At 47.3% G+C, this 25007-nt stretch overlaps 1 protein-coding gene across 2 annotated transcripts in view; it reads right to left on the reverse strand.

The window, feature by feature from the left end:
- Positions 1–21027, reverse strand: part of CAMK1D (calcium/calmodulin dependent protein kinase ID) — a 380703-nt gene extending 359676 nt beyond the window's left edge. For both annotated transcript variants that reach the window (XM_037066002.1, XM_037066003.1), the window contains exon 1: positions 20517–21027. In XM_037066002.1, coding sequence (XP_036921897.1) covers positions 20517–20608 — 92 coding nt within the window. In that variant the 5' untranslated portion in view covers positions 20609–21027. The remainder of the gene's footprint in view (positions 1–20516) is intronic.
- Between the last annotated feature and the right edge of the window lie 3980 nt (positions 21028–25007).

Genomic DNA, 25007 nt, shown 5'->3' on the forward strand with positions numbered 1-25007 from the left:
CTAATAATGTTTTTTTTATAAGCCCTGAGAAAAAGCAAATCTGATCCAATAAATTTTTGAAAAGCACAACACATTGTTAACAAGAAAAAGAATCATTTTAGTGTGAACCAAATAACAAATTTTTTTTCAAAAATTAGAAAAAAACTTGAGCAAAGAGGACTGAGATGGGAATGAGAGACTATCTGTCCCCTAGTCACTCAACTGCCACGGGAACCAGCTCAGCCGGCAGGGACGGGAACAGAAATCATGTTCTCGTTCATGTTTTAGCCATTTGAGAAAATAAACCAGACTTTGTCTGAATTTCTAGATATCTTCCTGAATTTTCCATGACCTTTTGCTAATGAATACCTAAGCTATAAACGATGTGTATTTTTTCAAGTTTCAGAAAACACTTCATTATGTTTGCTAGAACCCTGGAGTGAATGCTGTAGTTTTTTGTTGCTTTTTATTTGTTTTTGCAAATAGTTTGATCTGAAATCTCAGGGTTCTCTTGATGTTTTAAAAATGATTTTCTTCATTTTGCCAGTAGAAAAATAGGGAAATGTGTCCCTGACCTACAGCTATTAGGCCCGTCCCTCTCTCGGCACAGGGATTTCTGATGACGTGAGCCAGGTCGCAGGCTCCAGGCACCAGCATCCTCCCCCTCAGGTTGAGTATAATACAACTTCAGGTTCAAGGACAACACCTCTGAGCTGCCTGAAGAGAAGGGTGGCAGGACACAGATGTGGAGACTCAATGATAATGGTCCTAACACACAAGTCCACACATCTTTCTGCCGGCACCCCCAGGACCAGGCCAAGGTGTGGAACCCAGGGCACACGCTGGAAAAGCCTGTTCCACCTCAGACAGCACAGCTGTGAGCTGCACACAGCCTTCCAGAATCTCCTTCAGACAGATCTAGGTTCGGATTGCTGTCCTGTGACTTATGTGACCTGGGGCCAGTCGGTACTCCACAACTGTCAAGCGGTACTTAATTCACAGGTGATTGATGGATTAAATGACCACCAAGCGGTCAAGCGTCTAGTGACAAGCAGATATCCAAATACTGGTAGCCACTGTTATTCTCGTCCAACAACCTCCACACCTTCCCACTAACACCAGCCCTGGCAACCTTCTCGGAAAGTCCAGTACATTCAGAAAGTGGGTGCTGGCAAAGGGAAAACTGCACATTTTTTCCCTCGGTAGTTTAGAGAAAGGAAAACTTTCACCTCAGAGTCAATGAATCTGGGACACCAAGACAAAGAATTTGTGAAATTCTGAGGGAAAGAACATCAGGAAACGCTACTGGACACACCGAGAAGTTTCTCCTCCTGTCTTCAGTTGTACAGATAACACATCTCCTGAAACAAAAATAATGCAGCTGATCACTACAGCCAAGGGACCTCCTTGGGTTTTAAACATATTGGCATGCAGAAAAAAGTTAATGAAACCACTAAAGACCTGATCTGCAAGAGAAAAGCTGAAAAAAGCCAACTAGACATTGCTTCCATGAGTAATCTCAAGACTGCAACAAGCCATGTTTGAGAAGGAAAATTCAGGAAGGAAAAATGATAGAAAACAGTAATATTTCACAGGATACCACAGGACAGAGCACACCCTGGCTACTGAATTTATAGAAGGGCGTGGTGACCCAATATCATTTATATTTAGCTTTGGACCGTCTTGCTGAAGGGAACCCTTTTTTAAAGCCTGACAAGTTTGCTTTCTCTGAGCACAGTCCCAGTGGCAGGCAAGAGCAAGAGCCTGCTGACAGGCTGAGAGGGGAAACACGGAGAAGCCCCACAGAATAAAAATCCAGCCCAGCTAATCCACAAAGTGAGCAATCCACACGTGGAAAAGTGGTGACGACTTAGACAAAATCCAGTCTAAGACAATATAGGAGGAACATTTTCTGAATTGCTTATCAGTTATGAAAATATTTAGAAAAGCGAGCTTCCTAAGAGACCGTGAGACAATTTCATTACCTAGGGTTTTTTTTTAAACTGAACCAGACCAACTCTCCATCTATTCTTACTAAGCGTGAAGGTACTGTGGAAGACACAGGGGAAACCGCCTCTGCACGAATGCCTCCCACTCTCAACTATCACAAAGGGAAAAGCTTGGAACAAGGGGCCCTCAACGGTGTGATTCTAAGACTGGAAGAACAGAGGCCAAGAAGCCCTACGTGGTCTTTGTCCTCCGCCTGGGGAGGCCTGACGGGAGAGATCAGACTAAACAGAGCCCTGGGGACTGCTGGGGAGGCGACGGCAGCAGGAAATACTGCAGGAGCAGGACACAGAGGATGGAATGGGAGTCTGGCACTTCTGTGGGGCACAGTGTGGGGGCTCCATCTCTCATTGGCCACTGAAGCCCCAGCTACAGCATCAGCCATTCCTCACAATTTAATAACATTCATTAAATCAGCGATTTTTAACCCATGTGCCACAAGAATTTTTAAAACACACAGTACCAGGGTCACTGGCCTCTTTTCCCTTAGATTGTCAAATAAAAAATGACAACAGCCAACGCAATAACAGCTGTCAGGTGTGAATGAATCAAAATTATGCCTTTTTGGGTTTTTTGTCAGATTGGTAAACTTATTTTGGGGTGTGCCACAGAATTTTAGTAATTACTTTATGTGGGCCATGAGATGGAAAGGTTGAAAATCACTGCATTGCCCTGGCCAGTGTGGCTCAAGTTGGTTGGAGTGTTGTCCCACAAACCAAAACATCATGAGTTCAATTCCCTGTCAAGGCACATGCCTGGGTTATGCATTTGGTCCCAGGCTGGGGTACGAGAGGCAACCAATTCATGTTTCTCTCTCACATCAATGTTTCTCTCCCTCCCTCTCTCTCAAGCTCTCTAAAATCATGTCCTCGAGTAAGAATAAAAAAAATTTTAATGTTTTAAAAAAAAAAGAAAATCACTGTGTTAAATGAATACAGGACTGCCATCCACTGGGAAGTGGTTCACTACAGAAGCTACACTGGGGAAAAAATCTCAGTTACCAGCTCTTATGATGGACTCATCTCCATCACATCTGTTAAAAGTGACTCCCCTTCCTGAGGACTAACTCCCCTTCTCCTAAACACTTGGCACCATGTCTTTATCACCGTGTGGCATACGGGTACACATCCAATTTTGTCTAAGAGTTCGGAGGTCAAAATTTGCCAACCTGGACAAAAATGATTCTTTAAGGGGATGGCTAAGGGAGCTTACTTTGGCTCCGGGCAGGTAACCCAGGTTCAAATCCCAGTTCCGTGTGACCTCAGCCAAGTTACTTAACCTCTCTGGGCCTTAGTCTCCTTATCCCTAAAATAGTGATAACACTGTATCTATTTTATTGTCCTGCTATGTGGATTTAATGTGAAAGTGCAGGTAAAATACTATACTTGGCACAGGGTCTAGAACCTGGAAGGTGCTCAATTAATGTTTGCTATTATTATTATTACTATCGCTACAATTGTATTCTGTTGTCTTACAGAAGCCACCATTCTCTTTGCCCCCTGAAGCAGGAGCTCACTAAATACTAAGGAATGCTGGCTCTTTCTCCTTTATGACTTATGGAACTTTCTTAGGCAACACCCCGGCTCACCTGAGCCCCAATTCTGGCAAAGGGCCCTCTCTTCGGCTTCCACATCATACGCCCCCACGGAGCACAATCACACTGAAGTGTAATTACACATTTATTTGTCTCTCTGCCCAGAAAGTGCCCTAGACAAGATTGATGCTTTTTTTCTTTTTGTTTCTTTTTTAATCAACACTTCCTTAGTGCCTGGCCTGGAGAAGACTCTTAATCTATACTATCCATTTAAAAAAAATTTTTAAGAAAAAAACCCTTGGATTTAGTTTCAAAGTTCTCAAGTCATAGCTGAAGTCTGCCTTAGGGGAATAAACGAAGGCACAATTCCAGATGGCTTTGACCAGACTGACTCATTCAAATTTCTAGCACCAGGACAAGTTCAAGTTTCCCTCATTACCATGGAGCAGATGGGGCTTGTCAAGAGTGGCCTGATTTGCTTGGTGTTCAATAAACCCAGGAGCTTTCCACAAGGTTAGGATCTGTCTGGATTTAAACCCTCCCTCCTAGCCATGCTGGGAGCCTACACAGCAACCCCCAGACTCCAACTTCCTGGAGAGCTTCGGAAGGTGACCCAATCATAGGACCAGCCAAGTTAACCGAGGTTTCTGGAGGCCCCTGCAGGTTCATGACCCATTCCTACAATCCCAGGACGAGGTTACACCTGGGAGATAGACATTCAAGAATTTTTACAAGAGAGGACAGCCACCAACAGCCTGGGACTGGGGAGAAGACTCAGAGGCTGCCACGCCCATGCCCCCATTAGGACTGGGCTTAGGAGCTGAACCAGCCAAGGCGGGACCTCCCTCGCCTGAACCATCTGGGCAGTGGCTGCAAGAATGATGCCCCAACTAGGAGAAAAATCACATTCTTCTTAATTGGGGCTTCCACAAGGTCCACAAGGACCATCAGAATCACAAAGAGTATGGTCATCAGTGGCCAGAACATACCAGATCTTCACAGTATTCTCACATAGCAAGATTTCAAAGACTGTTTGTTGAATGAATGCATGAATATGCATTCTATGCATGAATATGAATGCTATGGCTCTGGCTGACTTTCCTCCTCTTGTGTAATCAACACTGCTACCATTGCTTAATTCTAATCCAACCCCTGTGGTTTTCAAAAATTCTTTCCCATCTCTTTCTCTAAGCTCATTCTAATACAATATAAACTCTTTAACACTGACCTACAAATGGCTACCAGTGCTTAATTTCTTACACTTAAAAAAATGTTGTGAGCCAAAGGAATGACTCTCTGATGTTATTCCTCAAGGCATCAGGCAGATTTTCAATGAAGCTAAAAATCACACCATGAGTTCTAATACCTATTTGCTTAAAACATCAAGTCAATGCCCCTTTATTTAGCATCTATAATATGTAGCATGCATTATATCTCCTACTGTTTTTGAAGCAAAACCTCACAACAAGCTGGAAAGGTGGGCACTGTTATCCCCACTTCAACACACGGAAATAGAAACTCAAAAAAGTTATGTAACTTGTTCAAGGCCTCACAGCTCAGAAATGGTGTGGTTAGGATTTGTACTTGGGTATTGTAATCAAAGCCAGTGTTCCTTCTTTTACTCCGCTTATCCATTCATTTACTCAACACACAGGATGAAATACATAGCATTACATACGAGCTAGGTGCCACCTGTGTGTCAGACCTGCTCCACTGGGCACAGGCCTTTGTGCCGGGTCCTCCTCAGTCAGGTCTGGGACCCTGCAGCCATCGTGGGAGTCTGCACTCTGCCCTCAGGTCTCTGACCGTGGTTCCCTCTCACCAACTTGAGGACACATGGCCTGGGAGCCATAGCACAAAGAGGAGCAAAGGCACCCACTGTGCATGCCTCCAAATCCACTGTGGAGCCAAATGCACCCTTGGGAGCTCATTTGACAGCACCCACAGAGCATACAGGAATGTAGAGACAATGCTTACAACAGGAAACCTCTAGCAAGCCCAGTTTCTTCTCTGGACGCCATCCTCAATGCTAATGGTGATGAGACAATGACTCATACCTTCGCTCTGGCCATCAGTCGGGAAAACACAACAAGAAACAGCCCAGCCAAAGTACCAGAGTCCTGAATGTGGCCAAAAGTAACTGTGGGACTCAGGCAGGCCACTTAATCTCAAAGCGCCTCAGTTTCATGGCCCACAAGACAAAGGAGTTGGTCTAGACAATCTCCATGTCAGTTAGAAAGACTTCACCTCTGATCCCAAGAATGAACTGAATGCAAACACAATGTTCTAAAGAGAAGTTAGCTTGAAGGTTTCGGGTGTGAGCAGTTTGGCAGAAGGCGGGACTGTGCCTGTTAGTCTTGTTATCTGTTCAAGCTGCCATGAAAGAATACCACAGACTGGGTGGCTTTTAAAAAATAGACATTTCTCACAGTTCTGGAAGCTGCGAAGTCCAAGATCAAGGTGCTGGCAGATTTGGTGTCTGGTGAGGGCTCCCTTCCTGCTTCACAGAGAACCATCTTCTCACTGTGTCCTCACAGAGTAGAAAGAGTGAGGGAACTCTGTGGGGTCTCTTTTATAAGGGACTAATCTCATTCATGAAGGCTCCAACCTCATAACCTAATTACGTCCTAAAGGCCCATCTCCTAATATCATCGCTTTGGGGGTTAGGTTGCAACATAGGAATTCTGGGGAGACAAACACTCAGTCCACAGAAAACGCAGTCACTGAGAAGTTAAGCTCTCTGCCCTGCCCCAGTCTGGCAGAGCCGGCCACCCCTGGACATGAGTATGTTTCACCCCCTTGTCCCCACAGGTGCGTCAGTCCACTGGCAGTCAGCTGAGCAGGGTCTCCTGCTGGCAGTAGGTTCTGTTGTGCAGATGTAAAGGTGGCAATGAGGGTAGAGATCATGACAAAAATCCCAACCACACCACCACCACCACCAAGCTAATGCAAAATACTGACACCATGGGGAAAATCAGACACCCACGGCACTCAACAAAGACCGCCAGCCCTATATCCAGACATTCAACCCATGCACACCGATTTAATCAGACGAGCCGGCAAGATAATGAAATGCCTTCACACTGAGGAGTACGTAACTACAGCCCCATCCTAATCCATAGGTCCTCCCCGAAGCTGGCCTCCAGGGCCTGTCCTGAGATCACCCCACCCTCTAGAGGGACTGTTACCCAGCACCCTTCCAGCCAACGAATCAATACTTACTCTCTGGCTTCTACTCACTCACATTTTTCAGCTCCTCTACCAGGAATACATGTTGCTTTTATAAATTTTTAAAGTTTTTCTTAAGACACTAATTACTTAAACGCCAAGAATGAAAACAATATACACATGAATAGATCCAGCAAATGCACACTACAAAACACTAGGTTTTGTGCTGATGCTTTCAAAGCTGACTACAGCCCAACTTCTCTGGAAATCCTGCTCCAAAGATGACAGATAGGTTACAAAGGGTGCATGACACCAACATTTACGAGAAAGAAATAGTGTTAAAGCTACAATCTTTATAACACAGTAATACCTTCTATTTGAATGAAGCCTTATCATACACACTTACCTCGTTCTGGACTCAAAACAGGTCCACAATGTAAGCAGGTATAATTCAGGTGCATTACCCCCATACAACAAACAGGGTAACCGAGACCTAGAGAAGACCAGGACTTCACAGATCCTCAGTGACAGAGTGGGGACTAAACTCAGATCTCCTGGCTGTCCTTCCTTCAGAGACATGTCCATGTCACCTCATACCCTCTCATAAGAACCTAATTCAAGAATTTCACAGCAGGTTGTTAAACCATGGGTAGCTTGGAATTGTTCCGAACGAGAGCATTTACACCACGGAAATCAGCAGTAACTACAAATCAGAGTTGGTTTGCCAGCACACAACTGATTTCCAGTGGTCTCCCACTGTGCCATGACACATCCACAGAAGGGGGACGGGTGGTTTTTTAGTCCCTCGGTATTCTCTGTCCCTACTGACTCCACAAACCAGCTAGGAGCAGCATGACATGGGAGAAAGAGACGGAATGAGGAGTCAGAGCCTCTTCCGTCTCCACCTGCCTCTTAGCAACCTTTTATTCCCCTCTCTCTAAAATGCTGCCCACTCACGGGGTTGCTCTCAGACTCACAAGGAATCACACATGTACCGTGAAAACACTCGCAAACTGGGTAACACCACGCAGCTGTGGAAAACAGTACAACAGTACCTCCAAACTTAAGCCTAGAGTTACCATATGATCCAGAAATTCCACTTCTGGGTATCTACCCAAAGACCTGAAGACAGAGGCTCAACGAGCTATGTGCACACTCACACGCACAGAAGCATTATTCATAGGAGCCAAAAGGTAGAAGCACAGACAAACAAATGTACAAACACAATGTGGTCTCTCTATAGAAATGGAATATTATTCTGCCTTAAAAAGGAAGGGAGTGCTGACACGTGGTATTATGTGAATAAACCTTGGGGACATCACGCTAAGTAAAATAAGTCAGATATAAAAGGCTAACTATTGCATGATTCCACTTATATAAGGTGCACATAGTAGTCAAATTCACAAAGAAAGCAGCATGGCTGTTGCCAGGGGCTGGGGGAGGGGACACGGGAGGGAGTGTTGAGTGGGGTCAGAGTCCCCCTTTGGGAAGACAACAAGGCTCTGCAGATGGACAGTGGCGACGGTCACACTACAGCACAAGTGTGCTTAACACGGCTGAAGTCCGCACCTAAAAACGGTTCTGGTGAGGAAGCTTAGGCATTTTTTACCCTAACTTAAAATAAACACGCACACAAATATGAGGTCTTGATATTATATTCCAATGTCAAAGGAGCTGAAAAAGCACCACAAAAAGCCAACAATGTTTTTCAATCATCCCTAGCACCACAAACTCCACTTTCACTGACCAAGCTAACACAGGTAAGAGGAATCCGAGCGGTGCCACGCTTGCTCATCACTGCCAGAAACAGGCCGTCCCCAACATTTACACAAGGGCTGCTCCAAAAGCCCACTGTGAGCTTGTTGTGAGAGCCATATTTCTATAGAGAAGTAAAATTGTTCATGGCAGTCAGGACCCTACTGAGGCCCAGAGAAGCCTTGAGTCCCTGCCATGGCTGAAGTACAGTGTTAACAGCCCGGGCCAGGTCCCGGGGCAGGGCCTGTGCGGGGGGTGGGGGGCGGGGGGTGGAGGCAGGCGAGGTGGGAGAGGACACAGAGGCAGCACCCGGGCAACCTGCCCTTCCAGGGCCCAGGCCAACTTGGACGGGTGTTGTGATGGTTGAGGTCAGTGGGCCTTGGGTCCTCTCCCTAAAATGCCTCAAAACCAGAATTATCTAGTTTCCCTCCTGTCTGTCATTCAAACCCTAATTCTCTCTGGTTAAGTGTGGGAGACAATGTACTTTCTTTAAAATCCCTTGCATCATAAGTGACTGGTCTCTCAAACTCTCCAAGGATATTTGTATCTTCCAATGTTTCAAAGGCAAATTTTAAGCAGTCATTTTGATCATGATTAAAGAAGTGTCAACCCACACTGGGTGGGGCAAACGGAAGTTTACAGTTGTTCATGCGGAAAATAATACCATAATCAATATGTAATAGTACAAGAATAAACTGTTTCACATCCTCACGACTGCAAACCTGCTTTTGCCCCTCCCTGTACGTGGGAAGATACCGGGGCTGGGAGCACTGGCCCTGCCTGGGTGTCTGGGGCCCGAATCACTCCTCCAGACCTCCCACTGTGCACAGCTCATCTTCCCTCCACCCAAGAGTTTTCTAGAGCAACAAAGGCTTGGGGAGAGGGGGTTTGTTTTGTTGTTGGGTTTTCCCCCCACAACCCTGTGGGCCATGGAGGCAGGGGACTGTTGAGGTGTGGTTGACCATGATACCTTTAGGTACCCATTTCCAGTACCAACTCCAGTTTGGTATAAACAGTCTCAGTGATGTGTGTCATGGTCACAAAAGACAGAGAGGGGTCCTCTTGACAAGCAGTAACCTCGGCTACTTTCAGTTTGGGAGCCTCTCCTTGCCCTACTCACCCTGTCACACGGAGGCCCTAATAAACGATGACCCAAAGGCCTTGTGTGGCCACCACAAGGGTGAGAGTGGGCAGGTCGAGATGAGGGCTACCTCTCAATTCAGACATTAGCTCCCCAAGCATTGCGCCTACATTCTAGGACCTGGGAGATTCATCTTCTGAGATCTTCCCCCAACCCCCATCCAACAGGTCCCTATAAGGACGTTTTTAAATAAACTGTTTTGTACGTTCGTGTTGGTACATGCATATATTTGCTATCATTTTTAAACACTCTAATATGAAAACAGATTCAGCACATCTAGATTTTAAACTATAAAATTCCACGATGTAAAGACACTGCAATAAGAAGTTACTTAAGTCCTTGCAACATATCAAAACATTATTTTCAGTAAGAAACAAAGCAGAAACACTGAAGCAATTCCCAGTGACCTGCCTGTTTAAGAAAAAAGCATGGGGAAGGTGAAGGAGGGACACAGCTGCTCTGAGACCTCTGTTCACACGAGAAGACAAAGTAGAGAGAAAAGACTCCAGCACAGGCTGAGGTAGATAGGGACAGATTAAGATGCACACATGCACACAGGCAAGCCAGCTCAGGGTGCAGGAGAGGTGCAGAGACAAACCTGGTGAGGTAACTGGAGGAAAGAACAAGCCTGTGATATATGGCAAACTAGGCCACTCCACCACACAAGCTGGCTCGGAGGACGCTTCAGACCAAGTGCTTGGTTAATGCTAGCACCATACTGAGTGAATCACTCTCCTGTGGGAAGCAAATGTTGAATGGCTCAATGGGCCATCCAAATACATGGAGCAGTGTTCCAGCACTGCGGGGACCAACAAGAGAGAACTAGCTTTTACTGAGGACACAGTCGTGGACCATGTACTGCACTGTACTAAACAGTTCCCGCGCACCATCACTGAATCCTCACTACAACTCTTAGATTAAGCGCTAGTCTTACCCTGTTCTACAGACGAGGACATGAACCTGAGAATGGCAAATCAATTGGCCCAAAACCTCATACCTAGGAGGAAGTGGACCCAGAATTTGCATCCACGTCCTGGTGACCTCAGAGTCTACAATCTTAGTTGCTCAGTTCTGTGCTGTGAAGAACAACCAGCAATTGTCCTGCCCTGGCTCACTGATGACTTGCCACAGTTTCTCACCTTGGCCTGGGGGAGGTTAAATGTGCAACATTGCGCATGGTTGCAACAAGAGCTTCCAAAATCAATTTCCGACAGCTACTGACATGTTCTTCCAATAGTACTGGCCCTGAATATCCATAGGTAGTCAGCCTCAACCACAGCCGCTAAAGGCAGCTTAAGTTACTGTTCACTCAATCCCAACTATATCCTGGGCAACTCTGTACTTCACTGGATCCTTATAAGAACCCCACAAGGCAGCAATGGAACCCCACTTCCATTTCCCATCTTAACTGCGAAAGACCAAGGAACCTCTCCAGATGCATATAGCTGTGAGTAGTTGTATTACAATTACCTTTCTATTATTTTTTATTCATTGCCTTCTGATGCCTCCTCTACCTGGCCTCAGCCAACATGCTGTCTTAAAGCCTTATCCTCAAGACTGGCTTCTCCACAACACAGAATCCCTCTGGTTCTGAGTCCTGATGAAACAGTAGGAAAAATAACACAAGACAAACAGCTGATCACTGGAGACGTGGAACAAACCTGGTCTGCTATGGAACTTGGCCTGTGGCATCCACTTGAAGGTTACCATTAGTCTCATTGGAGCCTGAGTAATTCATACACACATAATAAACATGTTTAAAAATGAAGAGGGATCTAATAGGACCTGAGCCCAAGGAGAAAGTGATATCCTGCACCATAAAAATTCAAAGAGGCATCCTATCAAGACACTCATGGCATATTTCACAAAACTAGGAAAAATATTCCAAAAATTTATATGGAATTACCAAAGATGCCCAATAGCCACAACAATCTTCCAAAAGAAGAACAAAGTTGGAGGAATCATGCTACCTATATCAAACTATACTATAAGGCCATAGTAATCAAAACAGCATGGTAGCCCTAGCCAGTATGGCTCAGTTGATTGGAGTGTCGTCCTGTAAAGAGAAAGGTCATGGGTTTGATTCCCAGTCAGGGCACATACCTAGACTGCAGGTTTGGTCCCCGGTCAGGGAATGTACAAAGAGGCAACCAATCAATGTTTCTTTCCCTCTCTCCCTCCCTCCTTTCCCTTCTCTCTAAAATCAATACGCATGTCCTCAGGTGAAAATTAAAAAAAAAGAAAATCATGGTAGTGCCATAAAAACAGACATATATATCAGTGGAAGGGAACAGAGAGCCCAGAAATAAACCCACAACTTTATGGTCAATAAATATTTGACAATAGAGGCAAGTACATACAATGAGGTAAAGATAATCTATTCAATGAATGGTGTTGGGAAAATTGGACAGATACATGCAAAAAATGAAACTAGAACATCTTCTTACACCATACACAAGAATAAACTCAAAATGGATTAAAGACTTAAATGTTAAACTGGAAACCATACAAATTCTAGAAGAAACCATAGCAGTAAAATCTTGGGCACTTCTCATAGCAATATGTTTTCTGAAACATCTCCCCAGGCAAGAGAAACAAAATTTTAAAAAAAATAAACAAATGGGACTACATCAAACTAAAAAGTTTTTGCACTGCAAGTAAAAGCATCAACAAAATGAAAAGACAAACCACTGAATGTGACAACATATTTGCCAATGATACATCTGATAAGGGGTTAACATCCAAAATTTATAAAGAACTCATAAAACTCAATACACACACACACAAAAAAAACCAATCCAATTAAAAACGGAGAAAGGACCTAAATAGACACTTCTCCAACAAGAACATACAGACGGCCAATAGACTATGAAAAGATTCTCGAGATCACTAATCATTAAAGAAACATAAATTAAAACCACAATGAGAGCCCTGGGGTGGCTTGGTTGGAGCATCCTACCGTACACCAAAAAGGTTGCAGGTTCAATCCCCAGTCAGGGCACATACCTAGGTTGCCAGTTGGATCTCCTGTTAGGGCACATATGGGAAGCAACCAATTGATGTTTCTCTCACGTCAGTGTGTTTCTCTCTCTCTCCCCCTCCTCAACCTTTCTCTCTCTGTAAAAGCAATGAACATATCCTCAGGTGAGGATTTTTTAAAAAGAAAGAAAAAAAACCACAATGAGATATCACCTCATACTTGTCAGAATGGCTATCATCAATAAATTAACAAACAACAAGTGCTGGCAAGGATGTGGAGAAAAGGGAACCCTAATGCGCTGTTGGTGGGAAGGCAGACTGGTGCAGCCACTGTGGAAAGCAGTATGGAGATACCTCAAAAAACTAAAAATAGAACTGCCTTATAACCCAATGATTTCACTTCGGGGAATTTATCCAAAGAAACCCCAAATACTAATTCAAAAGAATTCATGTACCCCTATGTACCCCATGTTCATTGCAGCATTAATTATTGTACAATAGCTAAGATTTGAAAGCAGCCCAAGTGCCCAACAATAGACAAAAAAGAAAAAGCTGTGGTACATTTACATAATAGAATACTACTTGGCCATAAAAAAGGAAGGAAATCTTACCCTTTGTGACAGCGTGGATGGACCTGAGAACATTATGCTAAGTGAAATAAGCCAGTCAGGGAATCACAAGTATCATATGATTTCACTTATATGTGGAGTCTAATGATCAAAATGAACTAACAAACAAAGTAGAAATAGATTCACAGATACAGAGGAGAGACTGACAGCTGTCCGGGGCAAGGGGTAGTGGGGCTAGGTGAAAAGTGAAGGGATTAAGCACACACAAACACACACACACACACCCTCATAGAGTACAGTGTGGTTGTTACCAGAGAGAAATGGGGTTGGAGGAGAGATAGGAGAGGGTAAAGGGAGCGTAAATGATGGCAAAAAGAGACATGACTTGGGGTGGTGAACATACAATATATAGATGATGTACTATAGAATTGTACCCCTTAAACCCATATAATTTTATTAAGCCATGTAATTCCAATGAATTCAATCTAAAAAAAAAAAAAAGAAAGAAAGAAAGTCCAAGGGGGCATAACCAACATGAACTGGCAAAAAGATCAGAATGGCATCTCTCCCAGAGTTCACACGTCCCCCTGTTTACCCACACGTGCACTGCATTGGCCATCCTGAGTCAGAAAAGACCCTTGCGTGGGTCAGCTGACGATGGCACCAGGCTTCCTGCTGGCCACCCATCAACAGTTCCTTTCCCAATGAATGTGAGCCCCCAGCGGCCTGTGGGCTCCCTGACGACCCTGTGAAGTCTGGTAAGGATTGGGGGCTTGAGGTCCTGAGGCCTGCTGCTCTGGGTGCCAGCTGACCAGTGATGCGACAATCCCCTGCTGAACCAGTGCCCAAGCCCTCCCAGGGGAGAGAGGAGGAGAGAGATTGGAGGGGATTTCAGGAGATTTATACGGGAGAAAAGAAAGATTAAAGGGATTTACAGAGACCCGGCCAAAGACAAACTCAACAAATTAACCCCTCAAGTCCTCCCCTGAGAGGACACTAATGTCCACTGGCCCAGCCTGATTGTCATCCATTCAGTTGACAAGTTTAAGCCAGAAATTCCTACTTGAGACAGTCTTCATGAGCCCCTCTGGGGACAAGCCTATCCAAAAATGCAACTTCCCAAACTCTACCCTACTAGTCAATAAGGACAATAAGTTTATCTCTTTTCAATCAAGAGAAACTTTGGTTTGCCGTCCCCAAGTATGATATAGTACATCCTATCGAAGAAAAGACTAGCTGGAATTCTCATGTTTATTATTTTTCACCAAACTTTGGCCTGTAAATTCCCCAATCAAGTGAGAAGTTACAGGTTCTAGGCCCACCTCCAAAGTGGTCTAGATTAATAATCCCAAAAGCAAAAACCTGCATTTTCACAGAAAATGAAGCAGTTCTTCCAGCTGCTAAAATGTCCAGCCCATCCTGGCCTTCCCTTGGTGGCAGAGAGGAGATACTTCCAAAGCCCTTTCCAGACACAAGTTCTTGGAAGGAACGAAATTCACCTTAAAACGTAGCGGCCCCTCACAAAGAGAGTCCAGAACTCTAAAGGGTGCGAGCTTACCCTCTGAACTACGGGTGTCCAACCTTTTGGCATCTCTGGGCCACACGGGAGGAAGAAGAGTCGTCTTGGGCCACACGTTAAATACACTGCGACATGTAATCACAAAAAAAACACCTGATAATGTTTTAAGTAAATTTACGATTTTGTGTTGGGCCACATTCGTAGCCATCCTGGGCCACGTGTACAGGCCATAGGTTGGACACCCCTGCTGTAAACTGTCCCCAAGAGCTTCTCTGAGCATGGACAGGTGCTCAGAAATCCTTGGAAAAACTGACCCAAGCCACCAACAATACCATTCTTTCAACCCAGAATCCGTGGAGAGTCTCACGCCCCACATCCAACCCCTCCAAAGGGATCCAGAATCCAGCCGCTTCCTCTCACCTCTATCTCCATTCCCCAGTCGTAACCCACCACCACCTCCCCTCTGTAGCGTTACAACGGCCCACCAACTAGACTCCCCTCTCCTGCCCTTCAGATGACCAGTTCCTCAACACAGTAACCCCAGCCATGGGAGACATACCTAAGTCGCATCAAGTTACTGCTCAAAACCCTCCAATCTTCCTAATTCTTTAGAATAGAGACAATCTTTATTATGGTCAATAAGGCCTTAGTGAGCACCCGCCCACCCCTGCCACGTCTCTCTCACCTCCGCTCCCACTCTCCTCCCCAGTCCCTCAGTTCCAGCCACCTTGAACTCGACGCCTCAGAAACACAGGCACGCTCCCACCTCAGACCCTCAGCCCTCACTGTTCCCTCCAACTGGAATATTCTCTCTTCAGCTATCCCCGTGGCTCCCTCAGCTCTTTATTCAAGTATCTGCTTCTCACAAGGCCATCCCTGGCTATCCTCCCTCAAGGTGTAATAACTCCCACTCCAAAAAATCCCTTTTCTCTGATTTATTTTTCTCCCTAAAATGTATACTATGTAACACACTCCACATTTTAATTATTCATATTTTTTATTTTCAGACTCCCTCACCAGAATGTAAGCTCCAGGAGAGCAGGCATCTGTTTGTTTACTACTAAATGCCCCCACGCAGTGCCTCCAATATGGCAGGTGTTCAACAGATACTTCTAAATGTGTAAGAGGCTGCACTGATATCGGGCCATAAAGTGGAGGAGGAGGAGAAGGAGGAAGAGAAGGAGGAAGAGGAGGAGGAGGAGAGAAAAGAAAAGAAAAGAAAAGAAAAGAAAAGAAAAGAAAAGAAAAGAAAAGAAAAGAAAAGAAAAGAAAAGAAAAGAAAAGAGAAAAAAAGGGATGATGACTGAGAAATGCAAGCTTCTAACAATATTGAGCTGGGATACTCTTGGGACTCTAATTCTAGAATTCTAGGGACTCTCCACCCATTTTACTCTTGACAACAAGCTTAAAATACTTCTCCCAAACTCCAAAACTCAGAGTAACCCTGAAGTAAATACTATTTTAAAAAATCAGGTAGTCAAATATACAAACCACCTCAGATAGCTTTGCATCCTCCCTCTCTCCCCTACACAGAACCCAAGAAAGAACAGCTGAGTCTATTTTCCACCTGGGCCTTCAAATAAATCAATCACTGTATGCTCAACAGGTGTACTGAATGAGCAATTTCAGAGTACAGAATGAAAGTATTATACTAGTGGGAAAAGATAGTGCTTGCCCCACAGAAACTTCTATTTATACCCTTCCTAAAGCAGCACCCAGCAGGCTCTCACTTAATGAAAAAGAGAACACACTCTGTAACTGACATTAAGCGGGATAAGACTTCCTGCCCTGACCTGTCTCACTTTGCCACTAGCTTGCACATAAAACTCTCCCTCCAAACAGAATCAGCTGCACCTGGCCACTCACAGCAAGCTCCTGAAGAGCAGCAGCGAGTGCCTTCCTCTTACAGGTGAATCTTAAACTCTCTGGGTTGTCAGGGCACTTTAAAGCCATCTCATCTTCTCTGCCCCCGTGATTTTAGGGATGAGGAGGCTTGGCAAATGGCCCATCAACCTACAGGCCACACACCCCATTAGTGGCTGAGCCAGACCAGGAACCAACGCTCACATCCTCCACCACGCCTGCTTCAGCCCCCGCAGACAGCAATTACTTCCACGTAAAATGTTTAGTCTATCAGAAACGCATGTGCTCAGACCCCGCAGAGATGAAGATCTGTTTTCTAGGACATGCCAGTTCCTGTACTCCAGGGGAAACGAGGTCTCCTGGGAGAACCCTGTGTCATGCCGAGTATTAAGGCCCTCTCTATTCAGACACCGCTCCAGGTGTGGAAATTACAGAAGTGACCTCCGTGGGCCCGGGGTATTTCCTGGACACCACACCAAAGCTTTCTTCCTATCAGTATACTTCCCCAAAATGCATTTTTTGTTTTTGTTTTTGTTTGTTTGTTTCAGAAGGTGTTAAAAGATATCCACAGCACAGGTGCTGAAAGGCCTCAGCAAATAGGCCAACAGAAATATTTACCACTCCTAATTTGCTGTTACACAGTATTTATCTGCTTTCATGGTGTGCCAAGGATCTGACAACATGTCACTGATTAATAAATAGTAATTAAGTCTTAACACCTTATTAAGAGATAAGGTTAGGTTTCAGGATTCCCTCTCAAAAGAAGCCACACTGCAGCCCACAGGTTAAGTACGAGGTTGGTCCTGAACCTGACTCAGAGATGTATCTGCTAACCCAGACCCAAATCACAAAGATGGTTCTCCCCCTTGCTGTCCTTTGCTTCCTCAGCCTATTGTTCCTCCCTCTTGGGCCAGCCTCCACTCCCATTTATCACCACCCTCCAGCAAGGCCCCTCTGACCACATGGAGTAAACAGCTAGACCTTTAAGCTTCAATAGTAAGTGTTCTGCTCTGCAAGGAAAGGTACCTGGGTCAGGCAGCCAATATCAAATGACAAAGCTTGGGAGAGTGCTCATCATGCCTTCACGATGCTGTATTTGAAAAGCATTTCAACATTGCAAGCTGACAGTCTGGGTCCTGGCAGGGCTTTCCTGCCTTAGAATCTTAAAGGCACATGGTAAGACTATACTTCCAGGGATCATTTCTGTAGTTTGTTAAAGGCATATGGTGAAGGTGTAACAGTGACTGGGCCTGCAGAGTGCCTTGGAAATGAACCCCAGTTGTAACCGTTGATGCCTTTGATTCGTGCCAGGTTTCATTACCCCAAATCCACACTGATGGCACCGGAAGTGACCTCGCTATTGAAACTCAGGACATGGCCCAGGATGAAACAGACATCCTGAACTTCAGACCACTTCTAGAAAGTTCGAGGAAACAATGGTGATAACCCAAAAGCGTTGATGTGTTACAGGTTTAGATAACAGGTTACCACACAATTATGTTTTCTTTACATCAATATTAAGATTAGCTTTCCAAAGACTAAAATTAAGTCACATTGTTATTAAACATTTGCCATTACATAATCCACAAAGTGGCTCAATCCCACATGGATAATCATGACTTGTTCTACCAAGATTCAAGTGTCAGCTCCACCACTTACTAAAGAGCTCAGTTTGACAGGTCACTTACTTTCTCTTGCCTGGTTTTCCCATCTGCCAATTGGGGGGTGACAGTAAATACCTGTAAGGTTCTTATGAGAGTAAAATGAGTTAATACATGTAAGCACTTAGAATGATGCCTGCCACTTAGCATTCATTTAAAAAAGTCACCCATAATTACCATTATCATGATGACATTGAATAAAAACATTTTTATCATTTTATTGTGATTTTCATGCTTCTAGAACTTCTGCCAGCACTACAAGACTTCCGTGGGAAGCTCCTTTTCAAAGAATTCTTTTTAAGGCAGAAGGCAAATCTTCGGGACCCCAACAGACCCACACCCGAGTTCACGGGGAATGTGGCCAGAGTCCAGGAAGTCGTTCTGCAGGAGCGCTACCGTCTCTCCTGCACCAGGAGACAAACCCCATCCTTCCCAGCAGTGGAAACCACCGCAGTCATTCCCACGCAGCTCCTGCCAGAGCAGAGGCCGCTCCATGAAGCCACGGCTCACTGAGCCTCGGCAGCCGGCCACTGCAGAGGTGCAGCTTCGGGGCTCTTCCAGGGAGCAGCAGTCACTTAGGGGAGGCGGTATCAGTCTGCCTGGAGGCTACAGGCAGAGGGAATAGTTGTGAGGGGCTCAGGTGGGGACACACCGTGCAAAGGGATGCATTCTCACATGAGGGAACTCTACTATCTCCAGTCCCTCGATCCACTGTCACGCAATGGGTGTAGGAACCACAAGTAAGAGCATGCTTTTAGTTTCTCAGTAACCTGAGATCTCAGAATCACAACCCCAAACCCAAATAAACCTCAACAGTAATTTTTAAAAGTTTTCTCCAAAATCGACTCCTTAACTGGGGGTGCTGAAAGGCAGCCTCAAACCCCTCATGTGAGCAGGCTAGATCTTCTCCATTTTCACTACAATAAAGATGGACTGTGTAGACCCTCAGGTGCCCTCCCTGAAGCAAAAACGCACAAGCGCTAGGAGGCCCCATTCCCCACCTCAGCAAGTGTGCCTTCCCAGGAATCAGAGGCATGGCTGAGAGGGCCACCTGCGCAACTTTGCTCTGGGGGACCCACTGCAAACATGGGGTTGGGGGAGGGGGAGAAATGACCAAACAGTTGCAGTGGACCTTGGGTGTGGGGCAGAAGACAATGTGGGTTTGGAAATAGGTTCTGGAAAAGAAAAAGACAAACAAAAAAAGACAAATTAAGCGGGGGAAGGGGGGGAGGAAGGGAGGAAGGAAGGAAGGGAGGAAGGAAGGAAGGAAGGAAGGAAGGAAGGAAGGAAGGAAGGGCAGACTGATTTACCCTACAAAACACCTCCTTCTTCTCTCTCCAGCCTAGTCAACACCTCCCAGAACCCCTGCAGAACGTCCAGTTCCTGTAGCATGTGTGTGTGAATATATGCTGACAGATACTGATCAGCAGCAGATACTGATCACATGGAGAGAGAGAACACTTGAACTTCAGATTCACCAAGCAGTGCCTGATTTTCTCCCACTATGAGCCTCCCCAACTAGTCTCCTGCCCTCAAAACAAAACAAACAAAAACCAACTCCCGGGCAGAAAAGGAACAGCAGCGGATCAGAGCGGCACATGCTTGCTGCATTCATGCCATCGACTTCCGATTATTCCTTTCTTGAGACGCAGCCACTAGCATCGAACTAAATACAGCCCTGGAAAGAAACCGCCTGCAGAGCGGCACTCGAAGACCTTCTTCCCTCGGAGACGTGCACCCCGGCGTGCAGCTGAGCTTCTGTGAAACGGACACACGCTCAGGCGAGGCGCTGCCCACACGTGACCCTGCACACTGCGAAATTCTTCCCTTCCACAAACGCGTGGCCATCCAAAGTCTTGCCTACACCTAATACGTACAGATGTCAATTCTGTAAGAACACACGATGGAAAGACAGAAATGGGAATGACCGAAGCCCGATTTTCTCATGACCACGTCTCTGGTTGACACGGTGCGCCCCTACACACGGTGAGTAAACACGCACAGCCAGTAAACAGAAAATACACCATCTCAGCCCACAGTCACGCGTGGGTAGAAAGAAGTCAAGAGGGCGGCGGTGTCAGGGGAAGTGTTAAGTCGCCTGCCAGCGGGGACTGTCCTCCCAAAGCGCAGAGCTCCCCGTCCCAGGAGCCGTGCCCACCCGCGCCCGGGGCGCAGACCCACGCGTTGGGCGCGCGGGGTTCTCCGCAGAGCAGAGAACCACAATGAGAACGTGGCGACCAGCGGTTCCTGCGGCGGTGGCAGCCGCGGTGGTGACAGCGGAGCCGCCTAAGCACCCGTGGCCGCGGCCCCCTCCACCTTCTTCTCCCTGGTCCCCACTTACGTTCCGAGGGTCTCCTTGAACTCGAAAATTTTCTTGATGTCCTCCGCTTGCTTTTTCCAGGAGGAGCTGCTCTCGCAATTCTCCCGGGCCATGGCAGACGAGGGGCGGCGTGCGCGGCGAGCGGAGAGTCGGCGCGGCCGGGCTCGTGGGGCCGGGGCGGGCGCGCTGAGGAGGAGGCGCCGGGCAGCGCGGGTGCAGGGGCGAAGGCGCGGGCGCAGGGGTGTCCCGGAGGCCCGGGGCCAGCGGCGCGGGGATGCTCGGCGCGGGAGCCGGAGTCTTGCTGCAGCGGCAGAGCTTCCTCTTCTGCAGTTTCCTCTTTCACTCTCGCCGCCGCCGCGGTCCCTCCCTGACTCGTATTTCTGCTCGCCTCTGACACAGACTTCCTGCCGCCGCCGCCGCTCGCCCGGCTTTGCCGCGGGTTGCCAACCTCACTTTCTGCTACTTTCTTGTCTCCCTTCTCCGCCTCCCCGCCGCCTGCCTGCTCTGTCCTCCTCCTCCGCCTCCTGCGGGTTCCCCGCCTCTCCGTACGCCCAGGCCACCCCCCACCCCCCCGCCAACCCCACGCCTCCCCGCCTCCCGCCTCCCTCGCGCTACCGCCTTCGGGGATGTCCTGAGCCCGGAGCGCGCAGCCACTGCCCTCAGCCGCCCGGCCACCCTTCTGGGCTCCGCGTGCGCCCTGGAGCCTGAGAGAGGACAAGTGTGAGGACCCGAGCAGGTGCCGTGCGCCGCGCGTGTGCGGGAGGAGCCCAGTTCCCGGGGTGCTTTATTAATTCTGCAAAGTCAAGTCTCAGGGGCACAAGGGCTTTCCTCCCCGGCGGCGGACGGGGGCGCCTCTGCGTCGCGCTGGGCGACAGCAGGGCTGGACCCGGCGGGAACCTGGGCGCGAGGCCGCCAGGACGCTAGGCGCCCTCTCTGCGTCCCGAACGCTGGCCGACGCGATCGCCGCCCCACGGATTGGAAGAGGCGCTGGCCCGGTGGGTCCGTGGCGGTTGTTATGGGGACCGAGGTGGCTGCCGGGTGCGAGCGGAGGTGGGCGTTGACCCCGCTCCGCCGCGCCGGCCGCGGCGGGAGCTCCAGGAGCCTGTTAGTCCCTCGCGACTAGGCGACTGGAGCTAATTCGCATTGCACCAAAATCGCCACCAGCGTCCTATTGTGGCCCGAGGAGGGGGCCCTGGTGGCGACGAGAAAGCGTTGGAACCTCGGGACCGGGGACGCGCAGGACGTGCCGGGAGCTGCCTGGTTTTTCTTTTGAGAGCAGGACTCCCAGCTTTATTTGGCTGCTGGGCGGCGGGTGGATTCGGCGTTGGCCCGGCGCTGGCTTCGTGGGCCTCTCGGGCTGCCCTGGCTCTTCCTCCTGCTTGGTGCCTCCCGGTTTCTCCCTTTCTCCTCTGCAGCCTCGCAAACCCAGACTTAGTGGAAAATGGATGTCCGCCCCCTCCTTAACCCCACCCGGCTTGGTGGGGTACCCAGGTGGCAGGACGTGTAGCTGGAAACATCCTTTCTTGCGGTCTGGGGAAACAAGCCCAGAGTTGCCTCTGGCCTCCTCCTCAGAGGTGCACTTGGCCCGCCTCCCTCCCATGTCCACCTGTCAGAGGCCACCCAGGTGCGGACCCCCCCCCCCCATCCAACCTGCAGAGACTGCCTCCCGTTTCGGAAAATTATAGTTTTCCTTTTTACAAGACTGTCACTCCCTTAGGGCCACAGGCTGGGTTGGGTAAACGGCCCTGACTCTTCATTGTAGGCACCTGTCCCATTTTCCCAGTACTGTTCCAATTTCGCTGTAAAAGCGGCGGTGGGGCGGGGGGGGCGGGGGTGTGGATCTACTTCCCGCAAAGGAAACTACATCCAGCACCTTCTGCCTGGCTCTGACAAGCTGCCCGCAGGCTAACTGCTCTCCGGGAAGCAGTCGGGCCCGCACCAGTCCCCCAACTCCTTCCCTGACCCCAAGGAGGTCAGAAGATAAGCTGGCCACCCCATCCTGCCACACCTCCATGCTGGTTTGTCTTTCAGAGGCTGTTAGCTTAAGGCTCTTCAGGCTGAGGAAAGCAAATAGGGGATTACTAGACTGTTAGAAACAGGGACTACATTGGCAAATCCAACTTCTCAGAGGACACTGAGGAACCTCTCTCAAAGTTAGGACACATCACCCAAATCCAAGGCTAACAGCACCTCCCTCAATAAGAAATAGACTTGAAGAACTACAATATCTTTCATTTGGGTTTAAGGTTAGGTGTGAAGAGTAGGAACAAGGCATAACTGAGTTCCCAGTTGGCACCTGCCTATGCCCCCCATAAGCATCTTGTGGTTTTTTTTCTCCTTCTCTTCTCCCCACTTCTCTTCTCCCCACTTCTCTTCCTTCTTATTCAGTTCTTTCCTCTTTATATCCCCATTCCCTCTTTTGTTTAAATATATGTTGTTGATTATGCTTTTACAATTGTCCCAATATTTCTCCCTTTGCTCCATCCACCCAGTACCCACCCCTTCCCTCCAGCAATTCCCCCTTAGTTTATGTCCATGGGTGTAAGTTCTTTGGTGTCTCCCTTTCCTATACTGTTCTTAACCTCCCCTGGTCTATTCTGTTCCCACCGATTTTGCTTCTTGATCCCTGCACCAGTTCTCCCTTTCTTCCCCATTCCACCCCCAGCTGATAACCCTCCAAGGAATCTACCTATCAGTGATTCTGTTCCTGTTCTGGTTGTTTGCTTAGTTTTTGTTTTTATTTTTTAGATTCGGTTGTGGATAGTTGTGAGTTTGTTGTCAGTTTAATGTTTATAGTTTTTCTATTCTTCTTTTTTCTTAAATGAGTCCCTTTAACATTTCATGTAATAATGGTTTGGTGGTGATGAATTCCTTTATCTTTACCTTGTCTAGGAAGCACTTTATCTGCCCTTCCATTCTAAATGAGGACTTCACTGGATAGAGTAATTTTGGTTGTAAGTCCTTGCTTTTCATCACTTTAAATACTTCTTGCCAGCCCCTTCTTGCCTGCAAAGTTTCTTTTCAGAAATCAAAGCTGACAGTCTTATGGGAACTCCTTTGTAGGTAGCTCTCTACTTTTAAGATTCTCTCTTTGTCTTTAACCCTTGGTGACTTAATTATGATGTACCTTGGTGTGTGTAGTCCTCTTTGGGTCCAACTTGATATGGACTCTCTGTGCTTCCTGGACTTGGGTTTCTATTTCCTTCACCAAATTAGGGAAGTTTTCTTTCATTATTTTTTAAAATAGATACCTATTTTCTTGCTTCTTCTCTTCTCCTTCTGGCACCCCTATGATGTGAGTGTTGGACTCTTGAAGTTGTCCCAGAGGCTGCTTATACAACCCTCTTTTTTTTTTATTCTTTTTTCTTCTTGGTGTTCTGATTGGTTGTTTTTTGTTTCCTTGTGTTCCAAATCATGGATCTGATTCTCAGCTTCATCCACTCTACTGTTGTTTTCCTGTAAATTATTCTTTATTTCAATTAATGTATCCTTTGTTTCTGACTGGATCTTTTTCATGCTGTTGAGCTCCTCACTAAGTTCCTTGAGCATCCTTATAACCACTGTTTTGAACTCTACATCTGACAGATTGCTTATCTCCTTTTTTTTTTGGTTCTTTTCCTGGAGTTTTGATCTGTTCTTTCATTTGTGCCATGTTTCTCTGTCTCCCCATCTTGGCAGCCTCTCTCTGTGTGTTTCTGTGTATTAGGTAGAGCTACTTTGATTCCGTGTATTGGTAGTGCGGCCCAATGTAGTAGGTGTCCTATTGGATGGGTACTCAGGGTACATCCTTCATGTGGGTTGAGTACACTCTCCTCTTATAGTTGAGACTTGGTTGCTGTTGGCAGATCAATAGGAAGGATTTATCCAGGCCGTTTAGCTGTAAAGACTGGCTGTAATCATACACCACCAACCTTCGAGCTCTGTGGAGGATCGCTCAGCTGTGCAGGGGCAGGGTGGTGGTACTCCAAAGTGGTCTGTAGCTGTCGACTGGCACTGGGGTCTCTCTGGTGGTACAGACCATGGTCGGCCCCCACCTGTGTTTCCCCTGGGGCCACCCTTCCTGAGCAAAGGCTGCTACTTGTGCTGGGCTTGGAGATCCCAGGCAAAGCCAAGCTGTGAAACTAATCTGGCTCCTGTTGGTGCTGTGCCAGGAGCATTGAGGCCAGCAGTATCTTGTTTGACGGAATTTAGGAAGTTGTGGAGCTTGAGCCAAGACAAGTTATTCATTTGGGAAGCAGCTTGGGTGGGCCCATAAGTTGGGTGGGGCAGATTCTCTGAGGACCTCCAAGGCAGATCACAAACTGTTAGTCAGGTTGGTGGAGTCTCAGATATAGCACTAGGCTGCCAGTTCCAAAGCTCTACAGTGGGAGCGCTCAGAAAAGGAACCATGTCCTCTGCTTGCCCTGATGGCAGACACTTCAGCCCCTCCCAGTTTGCCGCTGGTGCCCTTCAAGCTGTCACTCTGGCGCTGGAGCTCAGAGGGAGTAAGTCGAGGTAGGTGAGTCCACGTGT

Source organism: Sturnira hondurensis, unplaced genomic scaffold (assembly GCF_014824575.4).
Source record: "Sturnira hondurensis isolate 20B ecotype Veracruz unplaced genomic scaffold, ASM1482457v3 Scaffold0016284, whole genome shotgun sequence".
Taxonomy (NCBI): domain Eukaryota; kingdom Metazoa; phylum Chordata; class Mammalia; order Chiroptera; family Phyllostomidae; genus Sturnira; species Sturnira hondurensis.